The sequence below is a fragment of the Bidens hawaiensis genome, unplaced genomic scaffold (genome assembly GCF_021521415.1).
Source record: "Bidens hawaiensis isolate Kalapana, Puna unplaced genomic scaffold, B.hawaiensis_p1.1 tig00021501_1, whole genome shotgun sequence".
In the NCBI taxonomy this organism is placed as follows: domain Eukaryota; kingdom Viridiplantae; phylum Streptophyta; class Magnoliopsida; order Asterales; family Asteraceae; genus Bidens; species Bidens hawaiensis.
Window position 1 is genome coordinate 78,179 of NW_027493338.1, and position 16,981 is coordinate 95,159.

The 16,981-nt window shown below is 31.3% G+C and overlaps 2 protein-coding genes and 1 pseudogene across 5 annotated transcripts in view; 2 read left to right on the plus strand and 1 right to left on the minus strand.

The window, feature by feature from the left end:
• Nucleotides 1–2,406: 2,406 nt before the first annotated feature.
• Nucleotides 2,407–7,907, plus strand: LOC143563602 (UDP-galactose/UDP-glucose transporter 4-like). Its single transcript, XM_077051101.1, has 7 exons — nucleotides 2,407–2,779; nucleotides 4,995–5,023; nucleotides 5,130–5,331; nucleotides 5,908–6,150; nucleotides 6,219–6,320; nucleotides 6,857–6,964; nucleotides 7,533–7,907. Exons 1-7 carry the CDS (start codon nucleotides 2,651–2,653, stop codon nucleotides 7,761–7,763), a joined length of 1,044 nt encoding a protein of 347 aa, XP_076907216.1. The 5' UTR covers nucleotides 2,407–2,650; the 3' UTR covers nucleotides 7,764–7,907.
• Nucleotides 7,908–8,764: 857 nt separating this feature from the next.
• LOC143563605 (uncharacterized) lies at nucleotides 8,765–15,979 on the minus strand (annotated as a pseudogene). Its single transcript, XR_013140700.1, has 14 exons — nucleotides 15,523–15,979; nucleotides 15,356–15,446; nucleotides 14,001–14,175; nucleotides 13,293–13,418; nucleotides 13,117–13,199; nucleotides 12,423–12,449; nucleotides 12,216–12,328; nucleotides 11,520–11,603; nucleotides 11,368–11,448; nucleotides 10,913–11,189; nucleotides 10,105–10,344; nucleotides 9,903–10,015; nucleotides 9,723–9,824; nucleotides 8,765–9,145 (listed from the first exon to the last, which is right to left on the minus strand). The product of XR_013140700.1 is annotated as an uncharacterized LOC143563605 (transcript).
• A 673-nt stretch (nucleotides 15,980–16,652) lies between these two features.
• The window catches only part of LOC143563604 (uncharacterized), a 33,827-nt gene continuing 33,498 nt past the window's right edge, over nucleotides 16,653–16,981 (plus strand). For all 3 annotated transcript variants that reach the window (XR_013140699.1, XM_077051103.1, XM_077051102.1), the window contains exons 1-2: nucleotides 16,653–16,689; nucleotides 16,799–16,856. The gene's annotated coding sequence lies outside the window, so the exon portion shown is untranslated. The remainder of the gene's footprint in view (nucleotides 16,690–16,798; nucleotides 16,857–16,981) is intronic.

Genomic DNA, 16,981 nt, shown 5'->3' on the forward strand with positions numbered 1-16,981 from the left:
CAAATCATCACGTACACCACTATGCCAGTATGCAAAGGCACGTAATCCACTATGCCCACAATCCAAACACCACTTAAATGACACAATAACAACATATATATCACAGGCTAATAATATAGAAGTTTAAACGAGCCATATCAACTTGTGAGCTATTTAATATGAACATTTTAAAAACTCGAATATGCCCGAGCTTAAACAAGTTTGGGCTCAAGCAAAATAATATACTTATTTGGTAATTGAGCCCGAGATTCACTTATCGAGCTTGCGTTGACTCAACAGCCTCAACAAGTCTGTTGTTTATACAATTTTTAGGTGAGGTAATAGATAAATATTTATATAATAGAATTTGTTATATGTAAGATTAAAAAAAAAATAACTAAATAATATATATTAAGGTATACATAAAAATTATAAATAAAAATTGTATAAAGAAATCTAGGATGTATATAAAATAATTAATAACTAACAAAATGAGCTGAGTTCAAGCTTAAAAGAAATTTTCAAAGCAAGCCGAGATTAATCTCTCGTAAGTCAAAACACGCCGAGTTCAAGCTCTTATGAGTCAAAACAAAGCAAATTGACTGAGCCCAGTCAAGCTCAGGCTCGACTCGGTTCGTTTACACTTCTACACTACCCACAGAAAAGAAGGCTAAACTAAAGATCAACTTTTACAATAAACCGGTTAAAATAACTAACCACATGGAGTAAACATAGAGTTAAAAGTTGCATATTTTTAATCATTTTCTTTATTTTTATTGGACCACTTTAACATTTAATTACTTTCACAAAAATATATAGTCGGCCTTCTAGTCCAATTATATAAAAATGATAGTTAAAGTTTAAAATCTTCGATGTCTCAAATTCTAAAAATGGCTTAATAAAATTTTCCCACAATGATGGTTTTCTTATTTGATTATATTTCTGAGTGAATCAAACATAAAACATCACTAAAACTCATTCGGACAATCGGACATCTTAAAACAAGTTTGACAAAAACAATTGCTTCCAGATCACTTCTTACCTACACATCTTCTCTCCTACTGCCACGTGTATAAACATCCTTTGCTTCAAACTCGGTACCACCTCGGAAACAAACATACGACCGCTTCCTGTTTGTTACTCATGCACCGTCACTTGTACGTTAAATAATCCGCCACCTGTAATACTCATGGTCCGTGTGGGACCACTATGAAAGTTGTTATTTTCATTTCTATTTATTTAATATTTATTAAATGAGTTGTTAATACAAGATATGTGAGTTTACTATTACATGATATCGTATATTATCTAGACTTCAACTTTAACATTATAACTAAAAATTTATTAAGAAAGTTGTATTTTCTGTACTATTTGTTTAATTTCTGTTAAATGTGTTTTAATGACTGAATGTCAATTTTACTATTTCATGATGTTAAATACAAGTCTGACTTTAACTATAAGAACAAGTATGATGGATCATGAATAAGGTTAGTTAACAAAAATAAAATATCACGTTGTTACGTAGATGGATGAATATTTACTAATTATGTCCTTAAACAGCCATATTGGTTTAACTAAAGAGCAATTATTATTTCATATATCTTTTTTATTATTAACATGTAAGCAAAATATTTTGATTGGTTGGATTTGTAGTTGTCCTCGTCCTTTCAGGTGTTATTGCACTAGCGCACATAGGGGGCTCGACACCCTCCTCTTGAAGATGTGTAATGGTTTGGCATTGAAATTGACTATATGAACAAATTATTTTAGAAGATAGAAAAAAAAGATTAAATAGACTATTTAATTCGAGCGATAACAAATTGAACAATCTTAATGTATATTGTTAATTCAACCAGTTATACTTCTAAGATCGTCTCCAACGGTGAGAGTTCGTCTCCTCATGTCCAGTGCCATCTCAAATTGCTCAATTGTTCCCCCCTCCTCTGCAACGTGCACCGAAGCTATGTCCCACTTCACCCCCTCGGAATTATAATCTCTAAGCCGTCTTTTCATCCAAATCATCACGTCATATGGTAGAGAGCCTAATTACACGATAATGATAACCGTTATTTTAACAAAAAAAAATACATTTATTCTTGTAATATATTTCATACTTCAATTAAGATACAAAGATATTCAAACCGTAAAATAGGAAATCAATGGTTCAAACCATGTATAACACGACAAGTAGTCGTTAAAAAAGTTGTTTTTTTATTTTAAAACAATAAAATTAAAAGTTAGATTTACATGTTGGAACAAGACTATTCTTTATAGCTGGAAAATATCTTTATAACTATTTCTTAATGACTAATTATGAAGTAATATTTTCAACAAAGGAAATAAATATCTCAAAAGAAAATAATAATAATAATATCTTAAATAGTCAAAATCTGTTAATGACTTAATTCACTTTCACACACCACCACCTCTTCTTCAAAAACCAGACTTCCATACTTTCTCTCTCATCAAGCTTTCTCTCTCTAAAGCTAAACATTAATAATATATTTTTCGTGTGTATTTATTTTGGTACATGTTTGTTTACCAATATATTATTTATTTCTCTCTATAAACTCAACATGCACAAATATATGAAGTATTATTATTAGTCTTTGATCCTTCATATTGATTGATATAAATCAAGACTTTTTGAATAATAATAATAATAATAATAATGAAGAACAATGAAGAACAATCTCGATCTTTGTTTGGGATTAGTCTCACTGATAGACCAAAATGGCAGCAGTTTCTCATATGTTCTTCAGGGTTCTTCTTTGGATATCTTGTTAATGGTGTTTGTGAGGTAAGTTTTCTACTGTTGTTTATGTAAATTTTGTATATTTTTTTTCAAGATTTGTTAAACCCATGTTGGGTTTTCAATATTATTCATGGGTTTGGTGTTAATTGGTTAAATTTGTGAGCTTTTTTTAAGAAATTGGTGTTATTGAAAAACCAAGTTTGATGTGATATTTTTCAAGAATTGGGGGTTTTTTTATATAAATTTTGTCCTTTTTTTAAAGATTTATAAACCATGTTGGATTTTAATTATTATTCATGGGTTTGGTGTTAAATTGTTAATTATATAACCCATGGTTAAATTTCTGAGCTTTTACAAGAAATTAGTGCTATTGAAAAACCAAGTTTGGTTTGATAATTTTTTTCAAGGAATTGTTTTTTTTTTCATGTAAATTTTATATTTTTATTTCAAGATATGTAAAACCCATGTTAGATTTTTAATATTATTCATGGGTTTGGTGTTAATTATAATACCCATGGTTAAATTTATGAGCTTTTTCAAGAAATTAGTGTTCTTGAAAAATCCAAATTTAATTTGATGATATTTTTCAAGAATTGGATGTTTTTGATCTACACAAACCCATAATTTGATTTGCTAAAGTTTTTAAGAATTGGGATTTTTCTTGTAGAAACTAAAACTAATAAAATAAATAAATAAATAAATAAATAAAATTTATTACATGCAATACTTTGTCCAAATTGGCTGGATATTTTTTAGGCTTTATTGACTCTTTCTTCCTCTTAATCTTTTACTTTTTCCTTAATATTTACGCTTTTTATCTGTATCTTTTATTAAAAGATTTTTAAGTACTTGATTACTGCCTAACTGCCTTGAACCTTTTGGTGAATCCTAAATGGGCCCCACTCAAATAATAAAGTTAATTCTTAACTCAATTTGGTATCAAATAATAATCCGTGCAAACTACAAAGTTTTGTTTGTTTTAAGTTTTGGATAACATCAACATCTCTCTTTGAGTTTCAATTATTTATTTAACAAAGAGTGAACTGCGGTTTTGTCCGTATGGTTTGTTTAAATCTGCGGTTTTAATACAATAGTTTCAAATTTGTGATTTCTGTCCATGTGGTTTTCATTTCACTTATAATAAAACCCAAATTCATTAACCCCGTTAAGTTTAGTCGTTAAACCATCAGCTTGCCACTCACGTGAGGGGCATTTTTGTCATTTTCCTCCCTAAATAAACCTCAGTCGTAATTCGCAAGCTCCCTCACGTGAGGGGCTAGGGTGTATTTGGGGGGGGGGGGGGAAGACAAAACGCCCCTCACGTGAAGGGTACGCTGATGGGTTTAACGACCAGACTTAACGGGGTTAATGAATTCGGGTTTAATTGCAGGTGAAATGAAACCACAGGGACGAAAATCGCAAATTTGAAACTATTTGACTAAAACCGTAGATTTGGACAAATCACATGGACGAAAACCGCAGTTTACTCTTTAATAATATATTAATTTATTAATAATATTATTAGTATAGTACTTACATTCAAACCCCACATCCCGCTTCAAGATTTGCGATGGGTCACATTAGAGATTAATTATTGGGCCATAGACAAACTGGAAAATACAAGTTTTGTTGCTTAAAGTACAAGTCTTTATTGCATTTATGTATCATGGAAGAAAGAATGAGAATTTATCTATTTGTAGATCACTAAACAGATCACTAAACTTGTTTTGTATACTACTTAAAGCTATTGTGTGTTGCGTTAACTTGTGCTTTTGATCTTGTACTTTAATGGTTTACAAGTTAAATTAAAGTATGCATGGTACAATTTTTCTTGAGTTTAAAGATTCAAAGTCTTAAACTTGATGCTATGTGACTAAATAATCTGCATAATTTCTTGTAGTATTATTATATCTTTTAGCTTAATGTAGTTAATAATAATAATAATATTATTATAATAATAGTAATAATATTATTATATCTTTTAGCTTAATGTAGTTAATAATAATATTATTATTATAATAATAGTAATAATATTAATATTAATAATATTAATATTAATATTATTTGTGACTAATTATTATTATTATTATTATTATTATTATTATTATTATTAGCTTAATGTGACTAATTATTATTATTATTATTATTATTATTATTTGATATTGAAAAATATGTCATTTGACCTTCAAAATTCCAACTTGGTTACTCTCTATGATGATCATAATGCTAATAAATTACATTCATACTGTTTTATTTTCAGGAATATGTATATAATAGGCTCAAATTCAGGTAAGCTAGATAAATTCTTGAAGTTAATCATTCTTTAAAGTGTCAATTACCTAATGAACTAGCTTAAAAATTTTGACTTATTTTTTCAAACTTTTATTTTGTGTAGTTATGGCTGGTATTTTACATTCATTCAAGGATGGGTGTACCTTGCTTTGATTTATTTGCAAGGGTTCACCACAAAACAAATGGTGAACCCGTGGAAGACGTACGTGAAGCTCTCGGCGGTTCTTATGGGCTCGCATGGTCTCACCAAAGGCTCTTTAGCTTTCCTTAATTACCCTGCTCAACTCATGTTCAAATCCACCAAGGTCAAATCTTTATTTCTTTTATGCAATGGTTGCATATTGTTAGGGGTGCAAACGAGCCGAGCCGAGCCCGCGCTCGACTAGGCCTGAGCTCGGCTCGTTTCGAGCTCTATTTTCAAAGCTCGAGCTCGGCTCGTGAGTAGATTTTCAAGCTCGGCTCGTGAGTAGATTTTCAAGCTCGGCTCGTGAGTAGATTTTCAAGCTCGAGCTCGGCTCGTTTACTATTTATCAATTAGTTTTTATATAGTTATAATTATTTTTATATATGTTTTCTATTATAATATTTTATGTATAAAATAATATATATTATTTAGTTATATTTATTTAATTTTTCATAACATTAGATATATTAATTAATAATTATTAAATATATATTTTAAAAAAGTTATATAAATGGCAGGCTCGCGAGCCGGCTCGAGCTCGATAAGTGAAGCTTGGGCTCGGGCTCGATTAAGCTCCGCTCGATCGAGCTTTTTAACGAGTCGATCTCGAGCAGTTCGGCTCGATTGCACCCCTACATATTGTTTGTGATCACAATGTCGGTTTATTGGTTAAAGTTTTGGAACCAAAATTTGGCAGGTTCTTCCGGTGATGGTAATGGGAGCGTTTATACCTGGTTTAAGACGAAAATACCCTCCTCACGAGTACGTTTCCGCGTTACTATTGGTTGTCGGTTTGATACTATTCACTCTTGCGGATGCAAACACGTCCCCGAATTTTAGCATTCTTGGTGTTGTGATGATTTCTGGCGCGTTGATCATGGATTCGTTTCTTGGCAATTTTCAAGAAGCTATTTTTACCATGAATCCCGATACAACACAGGTAACTCGAATGTGACTTCATAGTAAAAAGTCGATTTTTTTAATGGGAATATTGTGTTTCTTGTGCAGATGGAGATGCTGTTTTGCTCAACCGTTGTCGGTTTGCCTTTTTTGATTCCGCCAATGCTTTTGACAGGAGAATTATTCAAAGCATGGAGTTCTTGCTCTCAGGTGAAGTTTGTGTTCTTTAATTAGTTAATATATGTGAATTTTATATTAAATTTTGTTTGTACTCGGTTTCGATTTTGGTCAAGGTTCCAGCGTTAAATTTGAACTTCAAAACTTGTTACTTTGACCTCAAAAGGTCAACTCTCTAAATATTATTTTAACTTTTAACTACTTACAAAAGTTTTCTTTTGAAAATTTCAAGACTTTCTTGTTCATATTATAGCTATTATACAAATCTTGCAAATTTACAGAAATCTTGTTAGTTAGACCCGAAAGTCAAGATTTGACCTTTTTGGTCAAACAGACTTGCAACTTTACATATTTTGTATTTTTGTTGGGTACAACATCCTTGTGTGTACGGTTTTCTCTTGAAAATTTGAAGACTTTCTTCTTTATATTGTATTTGCTATACAAATCTTGAAAATTTAGAGAAATCTTGTTAGTTTGACCTGAAAGTCAAGATTTGACCTTGTTGGTCAAACAGACTTACAATTTACAACATTTCATATTTTTGATAAATTTTGTTTTGTTGGGTGCAGCATCCATATGTGTATGGTGTCCTGGTCTTTGAAGCAATGGCAACATTTATCGGTCAAGTCTCGGTTCTTTCCTTAATCGCCATCTTTGGAGCTGCAACCACTGCAATGGTACATTTTCTTGATTTCAGTTAACTTGTATATAGGTGTGTGCGTGGTGCGGTTTTTGGTTAAAACCGAACCGAAAACCAAAACTTCAGTTTTTAGAGTATCTGAAACCGTTCGGTTTCGGTTTTTTCAGTTTTGGTTTTTCGATTTTCCTTTTGGTTTCGGTTCGGTTTCGGTTTATTGCGGTTTTTGCCATTTGATCTTGAAAAATTTAGGCCGAAAAAAAGTTGGGAAAAAATAATGAATTTAGGTATAAATAATTTTGTTAATTGTAAAACAATAGACTATTATATATTTTACCAAAATATTTGAGTTACATATTTATTAAATTCTTATGAAGTACTTAATATAAAATATAAAAAAAATAAAAATTTAGGAATTCGGTTCGGTTTTTATTACATGCAAAACCAAAACGAACCGTCAGTTTGGTTTTTACAAGAACATAAAACCAAAACGTCGGTTTTTGTCTCGGTTCGTTTTTTTCGGTTTTTTCGGTTTCTTGCACACCCCTACTTTTATATTAATACCATCTCGTGTTTAATCCGTGCTTCTGAACTTTTACTTATAACAGATAACAACCGCAAGAAAGGCGGTCACATTGCTGCTATCATACTTGATCTTCACAAAGCCATTGACCGAACAACACGGGACGGGGCTGATTCTGATATCTATGGGAATTGTTTTGAAGATGATACCCGAGAACAAACCGAGTCCAAGAACGGCCATGAAGATGAAAGAGTTGGTTTCGGTTAAAGACGAAAACCGAAGAGAAGATGATGAAGAAAGGAGGCCTTTGGTTTGATCATACAAATATTATTATTTACTTGTTTTATTTTATTTTTTTGTTTGGTAGAGATGATTTAAGGGATTAAGAGATTCTTGGATAAGTTAACTTACAAGTCCACAGGAATAATAATAATCTATATATCTATCTATTCTTTATTAATGTTTTGATTTGTTTAGTTTTTTTTAGTAAAATGGGATAGCTATATCAAAATAGATTATTTAGGATTTTTATGAATTTCTTTGGTTACTTTTAGAACCTTTTATATTTGTGGGTTCATCAATATCATGCAATCATGCAGGATGATCGTTTTTTTTAAACGACTAAATGTTGCATTATAAAGGTCTACGGGGTTTGAACCTTGACATTCTATTTCATATTCTAATCACCTTATCACCCCATAAAAATAGGAATGACCAAGATCTTGTCTCAAGCGGAAATCACACAACATAGTAAATTTTTGGGGTATGCATAAAACCGAGAACGCTTGTCCATAACTGAAAAACCGATGGTTTACTTAGATTTTTATTATTTGTAAAAATATAACTTGCGTTTAAATTTTCGGGGTATGCATAAAACCGAAAACACTTATCCATAACTAAAAAAATCTAACTTTTGTGTTTATGTTTTGGTTTTCCATGCAACAAAATTCAAATTGAACTTTATTTCAATATTTATTTTAAATTTGAAGTAATTGATGTAAATTCAAACACTTATAATAATCAATTAATAACTATAACTAACATAATTTATGTCTAAAGTCCTTACTTTGGACCAATTCTTTCTTTTGACAAAAAAATTTCAAGCCTAAATTGTAAACGAAACCGAACGGTATACAAAAACTTTGTTTGGTTTTAGCTCAAAACCGCACATAGAGCCATGCATAACCCTAATAAACATAAGGGGACAAATGTTAATTTAAAGTTTATGAAAATCAACCAAAAGGAAAAAAAGGTATGCAAGGGTTAATCTACAAGCTTCAAACTTCATGTTCAATTATCAATATATCATAGTCATATTATATAACTTATAATCAAGGCTTAAAGCCTTAAACTAACCAACATCCAGCCAACAGTAACATGTACTACACTTGGTGCATGAAGTACAAGTGTACATCAGCATTGCAACATTAAAATATAAGCAACTTAATGCATTTAAATCCCAGAAATTTAACACAAAACAATATACCAAGACATCAAAGTCTAGTGAAAAAATAAGGTGATATTTGTTAACGTTAAAACGGTACGTTTTAACTACTTTCACTCAAAGCTAATTGTAACGCGTGTTCTGCTTCTTTGAGAAAATGTCGGGTGAGTTGCTTTTGACCTCGCCTGTACACTATGCTTGCATATTTGTTTCGACTCATTTCTTGATTTTTAGATGCTTCATTGGCGCCATTACTTCAATCACAAATTAAAAAAAAAAATATTGATGTTAAATGTCTAAAATGCCCTTTAATGAAACTATAATTGTGTATGGAGTAAACTGCGGTTTTCGTCTCTGTGATTTGTCCAAATATGCAGTTTTAGTCCAATAGTTTCAAATCTGCGATTTTCGTCCCTGTGGTTTTATTTCACTTGCAATTAAACCCGACCTCACTAACCCCGTTAAGTCTGGTCGTTAAACCCATTAGCGTGTCCCTCGCATGAGGGGTAGTTTTGTCTTTTTTTCTCCCCAAATACACCTTATTTCCTCACGCGAGGGGGCTTGCGAAGTTGGGGAGAAAAAAAGACAAAACTACCCCTCACGTGATGGGTACTCTGATGGGTTTAACGACCAGACTTAACGGGGTCAGTGAGGTCGGGTTTAATTGCAAGTGAAATAAAACCACAGGGACGAAAATCGCAGATTCGAAACTATTGGACTAAAACCACATATTTGGACAAACCATAGGGACGAAAACCGTAGTTTACTCTTGTGTATGCATAACCGCAAACAAGTTGACTTTAGAAGTCAAAAGTTGACTTTTTTACGTACCTTTTGCCATCTTCTAGTGTTTTATTTTTGTAGCAGTTGACTTTCTCGAGTAACTCAGTGTCGGAATCTTCCGTCCCCGAGCCCTCTTCAAGATCCATCATCCTTTCAATTTCACGAAACCACAAAAGTCAACGTTGACTTTTTTTTAAAAAAAAACAAGTAACTGAAATGTAGGCCAACCTTGTATTAAGATCAACGAGCAACTGTAACGCACTCGCATCCCCACACGCTTCCCATACAGCTGCACGGACTTCTATATCCGATGGTTGTCTGTCCCCTTCCGAATCAACAAGCTTTAACAACCAAAAAAATTGGTTATACAAAAAGTCACAAACATAAGCAAAAAGCATAAAAAGAATCAAACTTTCTAATTTTAAAGTACCTCTTCAAGCAAAGATGTAACTCTAAATATTTCGTCTTCACTCATCGCAAGAGTCCTCAAGCAAGTTAAGAATTCTTCTGGGAAAACTAGGTTGTTCAAGTAAGACGGTGTCTGGCGTTGACCACTCCAACTATAGTTAACAACTTCAGTCTTTTTGACGTTATCTCTCGTTTCTTTTTTATTTGAAAAGAACCCGTGATTAAGCAGATTTTTCGATAAAAGACACCTCATTTCAGCTTTCTGTAGATTAAATAACTAGCTTATTAAATATTAAATTATCAATACACTAAGTTATTAATTTTCTATTAAATTAAATTAATAAATTTTTATGTGCATCTTATAGGTGGAAAATGTATTACGTGTAGTCGTATACTAACGATTTTTGAAAAAATAAAAAAAAAATATGTAAAAATCAATATTTAGTTAGATTTCGAGAATACATGAATTACTATATAATGTAATTTGACTTCCATTTACTATTTGATTGAAAACAAAGGTTACATAATTAGATATTAAAATTTCTTAATAGAAAAGATAATTTAAAACACTTGTGTTTTAGTAGTATAAACTGTATAATTAGTATTTTTTTTAAATAAATCATTATTAAAAAGAGATAGGTGTATTTAATAAGAGATTTTTATGGAGGCAACACATGGCATGAAAGATTTTTATTTATTCTTTATTATACAAAAATACAGAATACATAATATATAGATGTAATAAATTAAAACCTTGAATAATATAATGAACTAATGGTCAATAATTTGTAATAATCAAAATTCACAATGAAGTAATTAATTTGACTTACTTGTGCTTCTAAGAGTTGTAGTTTGGTTTGTGAAAACGGTGCATCTTTGATTGCTTCGGCTGGATAGTGTAACTGCACATAAAGAAACATGCTTAAATAAATTGACCATATTACCCCCAAGAAGCTAACCATAGAAAAATGCCGATAAACGATTACCATTATATAATCATTGGATTATTATCAGTGACAAATCCATATAGGTATAGAAGTTCCTCATTTCCTTTGTTACCGTAGCTAATTGATATCTCTTCCCCAACTTGAAGACGCGCTTCTTCAACTATATTATTACAAAGGGCAAAAAGGTCAATATCAATAATTTAATTTTTTTAGACTTAAGTAAGTAGTCAAATATTGTACTTAAACCATGTTGTTGACTTTTAAGTCAAACATCACAATTTTCATGGAAAACAAGAATTATGATTTATGCATATATTAATTTAAGAATAATTAATTACCAGAAAGAAGATACATCGACAAAGGAACACTAGTTGCTGATCCTGTTCCATCAACTTCCCATGTTGCAGCAGCCTTCAAATCTGCGAGACAAAATATTTGACTTTATTGTTGACTTTGACCGTAACTTCTCAGTTCTTAGAAACTAAAATACCATGATTGCAAAAATCAATGCCGGGAACAAGACCCTCGACCCAAACGGTCTCTTCTTGTATCAAAGAAATATCAACCTCCGATTCTGAAATGAATAAAAGAATACAATACAAAAGGTAATTATTTCAATTTCATTGAAATTACGGGTGGCAAGTGTGACCCATTGGGTTGACTGGGTTGTATTAAAATGTATATAATGGGTCAAACTAAAAAAAATGATTGTAACAAGTCAAAACGGTTGAAATTTCTCAAGTTTTTTTTTAATTGGAACGAGAAAAAGGTACTTTTACTTTTTTAGTTTTTGATATATATTTCGAGTTATGATTTTAAAATTTTTTTTTTTTTTGAATTTTTTAATGAGGGGTTTTCTAAATGGGTTGAGCTTTCAATAACCCATTTTGACCCATTTAAAAAACCCCTCATTAAAAAGTTTAAAAAAAAATCATTAAAAAATCATAACTCGAAATATAAATCAAAACCTAAAAAAGTAAAAGTAAGTATCCTCCGTTTTTCTCGTTCCAATAAAATAAAATAAAAACTAGAAAAATTTCAACCCGTTCTGACCCGTTTCAATCATTTTCTTTTTTTAGTTTGACTCACAATGACCCATTATATACATTTGAATACAACTCATTCAACCCAATGGGTCACATTTGCCACCCCTAATTGAAATGGATAATATGTAAAAAAAACTCACTTTTATCATTATCACCATTAGTATGGTTATCTTCGTCTTCTTGAACTTGGGGTAATACAAAAGACCGAGGAAGAGGTATACTCAAAGCACGGGTCCAAAACATTGAATTAGCCCTATAAATATAATTCCATGTGAAGCGTAAAAGAACATAATAAGTGTAAATTTAGAAATAAAGATAATAGCTTTTTAGAGAAAGATGAATAATACCAAAGAAAGTCATTGAAACAAACTTCACTACAAAACAGAAAAACACACAGCCGTCATTAGTAAACAAATAATATTATTACGGGTAAAGTTAAAATACAAAGGGAGATAAAAATGAGAAGTGTGAGAAGGATTTTTGACCACACAAAAAAACCCCTTAAAAAATTCAAAAAAAATAATAAAAAAATCATAACTCAAAATATAAATAAAAAAACTAAAATGTTTTCGCCATCATTCCCGTTCAAAAAAAATACAAAAAAATAAGAAAAAAATGACGAAAAAACACAATGACGAAAATGAACAAAAGACACAATAGATCGCAAAATATGACACAATGCCGAACAAAATATAGCACAATGTTGAGTAATATAACACAATATAAAGAAAAAAAGACACAATGTTAAGGTAAAAATACACAAATCAATGACGAAAATAAACACAAAACACAATGATAAACAAAAAGACGACGACTTTTTTCACTTACCATTGTGGTTTTATATATATATATATATGAGAACGAGAAAGAAGGTAGAAACATTTTTGTGTTTTTATTTTTTTCGTTTTTTTATTATATTTTGAGTTATGGTTTATTTATTTATTTATTTTAATTTTTTTAGGGGTTTTTTTGTAGAATAACTTGACCCATATTACTACAATGATTTGTTAATAAGATTAGTAAACAAAACATGATTTGCACCTTTCTAAGTCGCCATCAAGAACCAAAAGCTTCTTCACTAACTCTTTCACTTTATTATCATACAAAGACTGCAAACTCTTTTTCTGTAATATAAACATGTGACATGTAATATGTTAACACCTCTTAATGAAAAAAATAAATATTGTTTTTTTACATTTTTTAGTAGTAAATAGTACCTGCAATTCGGTTGCCTTAAACAAAGTAGTCCCTTTAAGATCCGATAACTCTCCTCTGAGAACCAAAGTGGATTTCCAAAAGTAGTTGGAAGCATATCAAGGTACCAAATTTATTAATTAATTCAACTCCATTTCACATTTTCAGAATAAGAGAAGGGGTAAATATATATATATATAAACAGACCGAACGTTCAATGAACAGTATTTGAACAGTCGTGCGAGAAGTTCGTTTATGTTTGTTTATTAAATAAACGAACGAACATGAAGAAAAGAACTTGTTTATTTAGTAAACGAACGAACATGAACACATCTCTCGATCAGTCGTTTATTAATTTATGTTCGTGAACGCTCGTTCAATTAAGTTCGTTTATGTTCGTTAGTTTAAGTTCGTTTATCAATATATCCATTTGAAAATTTGACCGTAACAACTACTCGAGTTTTAATAACTTTTTAGGCCCAGCACATTGTTCTTCAAATTAATTTTAACTTGTTTTGGCTCAGTTATAAAGCGTTCGTTTATACTGTTAACGAACGTACGTACATGAACATGTTCATTTTCTAAGCGAATGAACAAGAAAACCATGTTCGTTTAATTGTAAGTGTTCGCTCGTTTTTTCGATTAAAGTAAATGAACGAACACAGACATGCATGTTCGTGCTCGTTTGTTTCATTTACTAGTAAAGCATGAATCAAAGTTTTTTTACGTACGGTTTCCATGAAGAACTTTTTCGTATAGACTCGAATGTAAGAAATAATATTATCAAGAATCTGTCGTCCACTTCCCCTTCCTCAAACATTGCTGAGCATACAGGTCCCAAAACCGGATCTTGCAATACCCTCATTGGAGTTATAGCCAAATTAAGAGGAACCACCAATAAAACCCCTAAAAATATTTCAAAGTTAAGAATCATCATTCACTATACAGAATTAGGAAATCCACATTTAATATCATAAATTCATTTTTGTTGGGTTGTCCGTTCATTTATTCGTTCGATTAACTAAATGAACGAGCACGGACATAGGCCATGTTCGTTCAGTTGTGTTCACGAACATTCGATAATGTGTTCTTTAATGTTTGCTTTTTATGCTTGTTTATATTAAAGGTTTTTTATATTTTTAATGATTTTTCTAATAGTATCATATAGATTTAAGTTGGAGCTCAAGGTCTTTGAAAGCAGCCTCTTATTCTCTGGGATAGAGGTACGGTTTGCCTACTTACCAACCTCCCAAGATGCCAAATTCTGCTTATAGCTTTGCTATTGGTGAAATTTCACTGGGTATGATTGGTTGATTGATCATATAGATTTAAGCAAAAATATCAACTATAAAAATGAAAATATACGAGTATTACGTGACTAAAATTTGGGGTGCTCACAATGGCGAAGGTTACTCAGGGCCCGGGGTGGCCCCAGCCCCCGTGTTTTTTTACGCAGTAGTGTAAATTTACCCTTTTTCGTCCGAAATTTTTTATACGTAGTGTAAATTTAGTCGATTTCGGTCGAAATATTTTATACTTAGTGTAAAATTTAGCCGTTTTCGACCGAAATTTTTTATACGCAGTGTAAAATTTAGCTGTTTCGGACAAAAATTTGAGCCCGGCCCCCTTTGTTTGTGAAATTTTGTATACATTTTGAGTCCCCCCCCCACCCACCGGTGTCTTAGTCCAAGCTTCGCCACTGGGTGTTCATCGTTTCGGGTATCGGTTTATTCGATTGGTTTGAATCGATTTATTCGGATTTGGAATTTGTTAGTCACTAACCGAACCAAATCCAACCAAATTTCATAAACAAAGATGCATATTATTATTCGGTTAAATCGGTTAACCAAAAAATCCGATTTCATAAAAATGTAAACCAAAAACCAAATCGTGAATTCGGGTACCAACCGAAAACCAAACTCACAATTCAGATCATTTTTTCGCTTACGAATACGGTTCGGTTTTAATATTCTTTTTCACATCCTACTTAAGATCTAAACATTTTAACCCTAACTATAAAAAACACCTTAACTTCATATACTTATAAAAAAAACAATAAATTAAATATATAAAAAATTCAAATTACCATCAGTGGCAGCATGAGATGAATACACACCAAACCCTTTATTTGAATCATTGTATTTGATGTCACACCCACGGAATTGGACTCCATTTAACTGGGTTTTTTATAAAGATTCAAATAATGGGTTAAATAATTAGAGTTTAATATGAAAAGATTGATAAAAATGTTACCTTTAACCATTCAAGAAGAAGCTGAAGCTTTGATTCTTGATTCTCAGCCATGGCTGCAATTTAATTTTTTAGTCTTTGGGTTTTGGGATTTTTTTAATTTCTTTTGTGTTTGTAGATGGGGCCCTTGTAATTTTGATAATAACAATTTCAGTCCAAAAATAATATTTTAGTTGTTTGAACTTTGTAACCATTTTAGCTTATAACACTAATAATGTTACGTGTATCCTTATGCGTACTTAACTATCACGTAATTTGCCACATAATATTCTTACAGATCCTTTACAACCTCAATCTCATCTTCGATCATATTTATACTTTATATAAAACTTTTTTTTTATTTTGGGTCCACTTTTTCAGAAGAGCCGAGACAAACAAATGTTCATGTGTAAGGACACTTCACTTAAGACTATCTCCAATGCCTCGTTAGAATACATGCTCTTTCTTGTCCTTACAAACCCTTACCTTCCACAGTGACGATTTTTTTGTTTTTTTGCATATGAGGGGGGGGGGGGGGGTACATTTACCACTCCGTTTTACAGCTAAATGTTGTACACTGTGGGTATTAAATCTTTGACCTCCCATTTCACACCTCACCTGTCTTACCAATCCATCAAAATGAGAATGACAAAAATAAAAACCGCGGTTTTTATGTATATATGTTTTTATGTCTTACCAATCCATCAAAATGAGCATACTGTACAATAATGTCTTAACGCACGAAAGGTACACGAGACGCTCAAAGGCAAAAATATTGAAACACTCAAAACGCTTAACCAAAAACCTAAAACGCTCAAAAACGGTTTTCGTGAAAAAAAGTAAAAAAATGATCGATTAACTATCCAAAACTGTTTATTTCGGTGAACCAATGATTAGTCGGATATGTATTGACGATTCCGAGATGCAGAGATGTGATTTCACTAAACAATTTCGTAAAAAAAAAGAGAATCCGAGTACATATTATACGATAAACTATTACTGTATTGGATCTTTCAACTAAAATAAATACTAAAAATAATGCTCTATGGAATTTAATAAAACGTGGGCCTGGGCCGGTAAACCGAACTCTATAAATAAACGACCGACGTTCTTTTTACATTATTATTATTGCCTGTTTCGTCAATTAGGGTTTGTCAGTTTGTTCGCAATGGTTCTTGTTCGTGCCAACAGGTACTCTTATCAATCATGTTTAATTCACTAATAATAATAATAATCATAATAATAATAATAATTCTGTTTGTATAATTGATTGATTCGAAATAATAATAATATGTTGTAGGAATAGGAATGTTGGCGGGACTTTGAAGGAGACCTCACCATCATCATCATCTCAGGATGTAAGAACCCTAAGTTGTTCATCTTCTTTCTTAGACTTGTTGATTTTAATTGTGATGATGAACAGGTTATTGATAATTAATAAATAATAAGCAAACCGAATCGGTAACGTGTTCGTTTATTTATG

What these genes read in the sequence shown, in the direction of transcription:
- LOC143563602 (XM_077051101.1), top strand. Translation starts at nt 2,651, where the DNA reads ATGAAGAACAATGAAGAACAATCTCGATCTTTGTTTGGGATTAGTCTC. An exon ending in TATAATAGGCTCAAATTCAG is followed by an intron (nt 5,024 to 5,129) that starts GTAAGCTAGATA and finishes TATTTTGTGTAG; the next exon opens with TTATGGCTGGTATTTTACAT. An exon ending in TGAATCCCGATACAACACAG is followed by an intron (nt 6,151 to 6,218) that starts GTAACTCGAATG and finishes TTTCTTGTGCAG; the next exon opens with ATGGAGATGCTGTTTTGCTC.